This window comes from Cariama cristata, unplaced genomic scaffold (assembly GCF_000690535.1).
Source record: "Cariama cristata isolate BGI_N322 unplaced genomic scaffold, ASM69053v1 scaffold577, whole genome shotgun sequence".
Lineage (NCBI taxonomy): Eukaryota > Metazoa > Chordata > Aves > Cariamiformes > Cariamidae > Cariama > Cariama cristata.
Window position 1 is genome coordinate 2899 of NW_009628103.1, and position 6087 is coordinate 8985.

Here is a 6087-nt window from a genome sequence, read left to right on the forward strand (position 1 = left end):
CTTTGTTAATGACAGTTCCCTCAGGAGTGACTGTGGAATATTCTGGAAATGCAACACTTTGTTGTTCCCTCACTGTTAACCATAGGAAAGTATTGCTTGTTGCAGTAGCACTGGCTGGCATTAAGAAATCCGCAGTAAAACTAACTGACTTTCCACTTCACTAATGACCTGGATGATGGGAGAGAGCGTACCCTCAGCAAGTTTAAAGATGATAAAAACCGGGGAGGAGTGGCACACCAGAGGATTGTGCTGCCATCCAGAGGGATCTCAAGAGGCTGGAGAAATGGGCAGAGAGGAACCTCAACAAAGAGCAATTCACAGTCCTGTGCCTTGGGAGGAATAAACCCATGTACCAGTATAGGCTGGGGCAAACCATCTAGAAAGTAGCTTTGCAGAAAAGGACATGGATGGTGTAGTGGAGAAGTTGAAGATGAAGCAGCAGTGCGCCCTCGTGGCAAAGGCGGCCAACAGTATCTGGGCTGCATCAGGGAAAGCATTGCCAGCAGGCTGAGGGAGGTGATCCTTCCCCTCTACTCAGCACTGGTGAGGCCCCACCTGGAGTCCTGTGTCCAGTTCTGGGTTCTCCAGTACAAGTGACATCAACATACTGGAGGGAGTCCAGTGAAGGACCACACAGATGATTAAGGGACTGGAGCATCTCTCATCTGAGGAAAGACTGAGTGAGCTGTGACTGTTCAGCCTGGAGAAGAGAAGCCTCAGGGAGATCTCATCAGTGTGTATAAATGCCTGAAGGGAGGGTGAGAAAAATACTGAGTCAGGCTCTTTTCAGTGGTGCCCAGTGACAGGACCAGAGGCAATGGACACAAACTGAAACTCAGGAGGTTCCCTCTGAGCACAAGGAAACCCTTTTTTACTCTGAAGGGTGGCCGAGACCCAGAGCAGGTTGCCCAGATAGGTCATGGAGTCTCCCTCCTTGGAGATATTCAGAAGCTGTCGGGACATGGACCTGGGCAACTTGATCCACGTGACCCTGCTTGAGCAGGGGGATTGAACTGGACAATCTCCCTAGGTCCATTCCAACCTCAACTATGCTGTGATTCAGTGCTGGTTAATCAGTGAACCTGAAGCAATCTATCACAATCGTAAGTCTGATAACAGCATTTTACCTTAGGGCATTGGGTCCTGGCTCAAAACACCATTTCCATTTCTTTGTTAGCATTTTCTGAAATCCATAATGTTACGCCTAAAAATAAAGGAATGGGTTTTTTTAAGTGAAGCTGTTACATGCTGTGGTACGTAGTGGGTGTATGCTCATTTGTTTGCTTGCCATGTTTATAAATGACTGAAAGCATGCTGTCAAAGAAAAAACTACAAAGTGGGTGAGAAGATAGCCTGGAAATCTGAATGTATTCATATGGAGGACAAAAATGCCAGCACATCAGCTACATTTTTCTTGTGCCTTGCTACTGTGCTCATTACACCTGCTAGTGCAGATTAATGCACTTGAACAGATAGAGGCAAACTAAGATTTTCCCTGAAGCCCATCTGCTTTTTTCCCCCTTAACTGTCTTTAGCTGCAGGTGAGACTTACTGTTGATTTTAAGAGCAAGAGAAGAGGAGGTAGAGAAATTAAGCAGGTAATAGAAGGAGGTTGGCAGCCTAAAGTAGAGGGATGGCAAGGGGGGAAAACAAACAACTTCACTAATTAGGAACAAATTAAGGGTGGAAGGGAGTTGTCAAAAGACAAACCTAACTCACCGTGTGACTTTTTCCACTAGTTACAGCTGCTGATAGTGATAGCAGACAGTGTATCGGGGTGAAAAGCCCCTTCAGAGGTACTAATACATATTGCAAAAACTGTTGAATTTCCAAGTGCTCAGATTTTTTTTTTTTTTTTCCTGCTAAGTGAATGTGCTAGAGAAGGACTTTTGAGTCCTACCATAGATTTCTAGATACCTTATCCATTGCAGAGGAAGTGTTTATTGTTTTTCTCCTAGGGACAAACATGAAAGGCTGGTGATGGTGTTTTTCCTTGGTGCACAAAGCTGACCAGATAAGCAGCACATCAGGATTTAGGGACTAGTACGAGAATTCCGAAACTGTGAGTTCAAGAATGTATGTGTACGTGTGTGAATCTAGTCACATGGAACACAAAAGACCCACAAGGCTTGTTGTTTTGGTAGGAGCAAAATAGGGTTTAGCTGTTGTTCTGATGACCTCAATGTTAGTGAGGATTTGAGGTGGATGACGTAAGTAGGAAGGGAAAATGTTGAAAAAAATGAACTGAATTACAGCATGTGTTAAAAAAAGGAAGAGAGACAACACAAAGCTATTGAGTATGTACCTGGTTTAGTATACCTGATAGTTTAACACATGCTTTATTTAAGGAACCAAATGTTAGTTAAGAGTTAGAGAAGATTGTGTGACCCACTGGAGATATATTTGACAACCTGCAGCATAGAATCAAAAGGCCAAATTTTCAGACTGGAATTTTGTATTTAATCTCTGAGGTGTATAGGTCAATAATTCAAGGAGGCACGCATACACAGAACTGTGCACATATATCCAGCTCCATGAATGAGCATATGAAAATTTCAGTTGTGCCATTCTTGGTCATTGCAGCAATACCTTTTTTATTCATTTGCTTCCAATAAATAATTCTGGGAGTATTTCGTCCCTGAGAACACCAAATGTGGGTATTCCCCAACATACTGCTTTAATGGCAGGAGAATAAAACACCAACACAGAAAAAGACATATATTTTAATAAGTCATTAAATAAATTTGTTAGCAAATATAAACTTTTACATAAAACCAAAACCTTTAAATTTTAATAAAATTTGAATGATATTAATCTGAATGAAAATATTTGGAATGTCAGTGTAATAGCTTAATAAACTGTCTCCCAAATGGTTTAGCTAACTCAAAAGGACCTGCACATTCTCTCACACACTTGAAAATGGAGTAAAAATTGAGGTGGAATCTAGCAACTCACGACATCATTTAACAGAAAAGAATATTTGTACCCAGCAGAAACTGTACAGAATTTATGTCCCCAGACTGCAACTCTGAACTGAAATTTGTCTTGAGAATGTGATGCTAATGTCCCTGCTCTTGCTGAAAATGTCAGACCTACAAACACAATCAAGACTTCGGAAGAATTTTGTCTCAATTCTGCTGCATTCTTCTTCCTGAAAGATGTCAATGCTGTTGAATATAAAATGCAGAGGTTGTTCAAAATTGGAGAACTGGCACATTTTGAATGAAACGAAGAATTTTTTCTGAAAGGTAAAACTAGCCCCTATAGCTGAACATACCATAGCATACGGATTACTCTGTCTTCAAGGTCTGAAGTAAAATTAAGAAAGGGAGAACGCAGTCAACCAAACTGGAACATGACCTACTTATATAATATTTTTTCATTATCTGCTTAGCTTAATTTTGTATTTTTATATCTATACACACATGAGTGATACCTCATGCTTTCATTTTTTATCCCTACATCCACCTGAACAACTAGTACAGCATCCAGTCAGAATACAGAGGAACAAAGTGTGGAAGTACTAACTGGGCATATTAAGCTTGTATGGTAGTAAAAAAAAAAGTTAAGGTAACCAGAAATTATGTCTAAAGCAAGTCTTTCCATCAGGTGATTTCTAGTTTCAAATGCCCAATAGGAATTGCATGACTTTTCTCAGAAGGTGGGGAAGTTCCCTGAAGTTCCTCTTTCTGCTGTGGAGCTTTACAAGAAAGTTACTGGTACAAAACCACACTGGCTCTGCCAAAAAATGTTTATGGCTCATGATTAATAGCCTGCCTCTGATCATGCTTCCAGTGATGGTTATGATTCACAGACTGTGGCCTAACTCTTTCTACTTCTGAGACATTCCCTTCTGTAACCCATGCAGCTCTGCTTTCTTCATTGACTCTCAGGATTTTACAATGTCACAGTGCGTAATGAAAGATACAGCAAAAATATAGTCATGCAGACAGGCAGAGCATCATATTTACTACCATTCTGGAGCAAAAATAAAAGCAGAGAACACTGGACAGTGGATTTCAGCCATCAGACAAAAATGTTGCATGTTGTTCTGCAGGGTGTCTAGGGAGCATTCTTGTTCTGGCAGAGCATCTAAGAATATGGGACCTCAGGCCTTGCTATGCGCAGAGATGGTTCCCAGTCAGCAGTCTGGCTGATGGCCTCGGTTTCAAGCTGGATAGCTTCTAGACTGCTAGACTGACACCTAAAATAGATGAATACATGATTTACAGAAACGTGAGAAAAGGGAGCTGAAAAAGAGTTGATAGTAAATGTCCAGTTATCTTAGGATTTGGACAAAGAATGAGGCTGGGCTCAGGATCCTTGGCTGTGTAAGGAAACAGGACTGACTGTGAGGAATGCATTTCCGTCTTGCTAAAAGGAAGGGTAGGCTCTGATGTCAGCAGGAGGATCCTTTCAGTGCTGAATAAACCCTGAACTGCTGAGACCTAGTCTTCGAACAAAATAGAGAAATGCAATGCAAAGATTGAATTCTGTTCCTAGTACAAGATGATTCTTCCAGTCCAGCGTTGGGCAGCCTGTGGTGGAACAATGCCTTGATCCTTCAGCTCTGTGGTGACAGAGATACTTGCACTTGAGGGAAGCCTTATCTCATCCCTCCCCCAGCTCCACCTTTCTTATAAATGGTGATGGACAAGAAAGGTTTATACAGTTCAATGATTTTAGGAGCCAAATCTACAGAAAAAAAAAAAATGGAAAGAAATGATGAAACTGGAGGAAAAAGCAGTAAGCTGGTGCCATGGCAGTCTCACAGAGCACAAAGAAGAAGGAGAAGTGGATCCCAGGACAAGACAGGAGAAAGATGTTTTGACTTGCTTCTGGATGGACTAAGTTGTTGCAGGAACTAAATTGTCTAAGGAAGTTTAGCTTACATCCAGCATGAAACCTAACTTTCTGTCAGCGGCTTGAATGTAGGTAAAGGGATGATTACAAAGAGCAAAGCCTGTGACTCAAGGGACAGTACAGCTGAATGAGAAGTAATAACTTACTCTGGTTGGTAGGTGAGATATTTCTGTTCTTCTTCAATATCACAAAACCCAAAAGAATTGTGATCAGTACAATCACAGCTATAAGTGGGCCAACGAAACTTATCTTCACTTGTTCTATTTCTTCCCCCTGTATCTCTGAATAAGAAAACAGAGGAGATACACACAGCAAAGATTTAATTTGGGGACAAATAGCCTAAACAATCTCTCCCAAAGTTATGTGAATTAGAAGTTTAGAGAAAGGCCTCAGCATCCTTTGCTTTTACAGTGCTTTAATAGTGTCAATAAATCACTATCCACATTGCTTTATTTCCATTTCCAGTAATTAGCGAAACTACCAGGTCTTAATGGCCACTTCAACAACCGTAAGGCAATGTACTCTTTCTGAAGTTTGGGTAACGTGAGAGATCAACAACTTAACTAATACAAGAGCCTATGAGGCAGCTACTGTGCTAATGCTACTCTGTGCTACTGTGCAAGTTTGAAGAACCTGGGATATGTTGGTATCTGTTGCAAAAGATGGTCGAAGCCTAATGAAATGCTGTAAGAGATGTGAAAATACCAGGGAATGCAAAGGAGTTTCCCTCTATTTCTGGTTATTGTGTGTTTGAGGTTTTGGTTGCTAGGGTTAGCAACTGATAGAACTTCAGTTATTGCCAAAGCTTTTGTTTATGTGGAGTTCCTAGCTTCTTACCCACCGTCACTGCTTATCAGGTGGCTACTTTCATAAAGCCAGAGGGGAGAGAAGAAGAATTAAATAGGGAAGAGGAGGATGCAGCATTATAGCTAATGTAGCTAATATAGCCATGTTAACACTCATGAGCAACGTGTAGAGCTGTGCAAACCTCAGAAGACTTCTGTATTGTGTTTTAATATTATTCAAAAACCCTAGAATGTAAGGACATCAGAGCCAGTTTTCCATATCTAGCATTGATGATTTAACCCTTTAGCTAAATTTCTATGAAGAAAACTGCACTGTGGAATTTTTTTCAGAATGAGTGGCAAGCTGCTTTTACATCTGCAGTAGTAAGGTGCATGCCTGTACTACCCTGGCAGGCTTTCCTGCAGTGCTACCATTCCT

At 41.2% G+C, this 6087-nt stretch overlaps 1 protein-coding gene across 1 annotated transcript in view; it reads right to left on the bottom strand.

The window, feature by feature from the left end:
* Positions 1-3933: 3933 nt before the first annotated feature.
* The window catches only part of LOC104165095 (T-lymphocyte activation antigen CD86-like), a 10974-nt gene continuing 8820 nt past the window's right edge, over positions 3934-6087 (bottom strand). Inside the window, exons 5-6 of the mRNA XM_009704642.1 lie at positions 5010-5144; positions 3934-4204 (exon numbers count right to left, since the gene is read on the bottom strand). Coding sequence (XP_009702944.1) covers positions 4185-4204; positions 5010-5144 — 155 coding nt within the window. The 3' untranslated portion in view covers positions 3934-4184. The remainder of the gene's footprint in view (positions 4205-5009; positions 5145-6087) is intronic.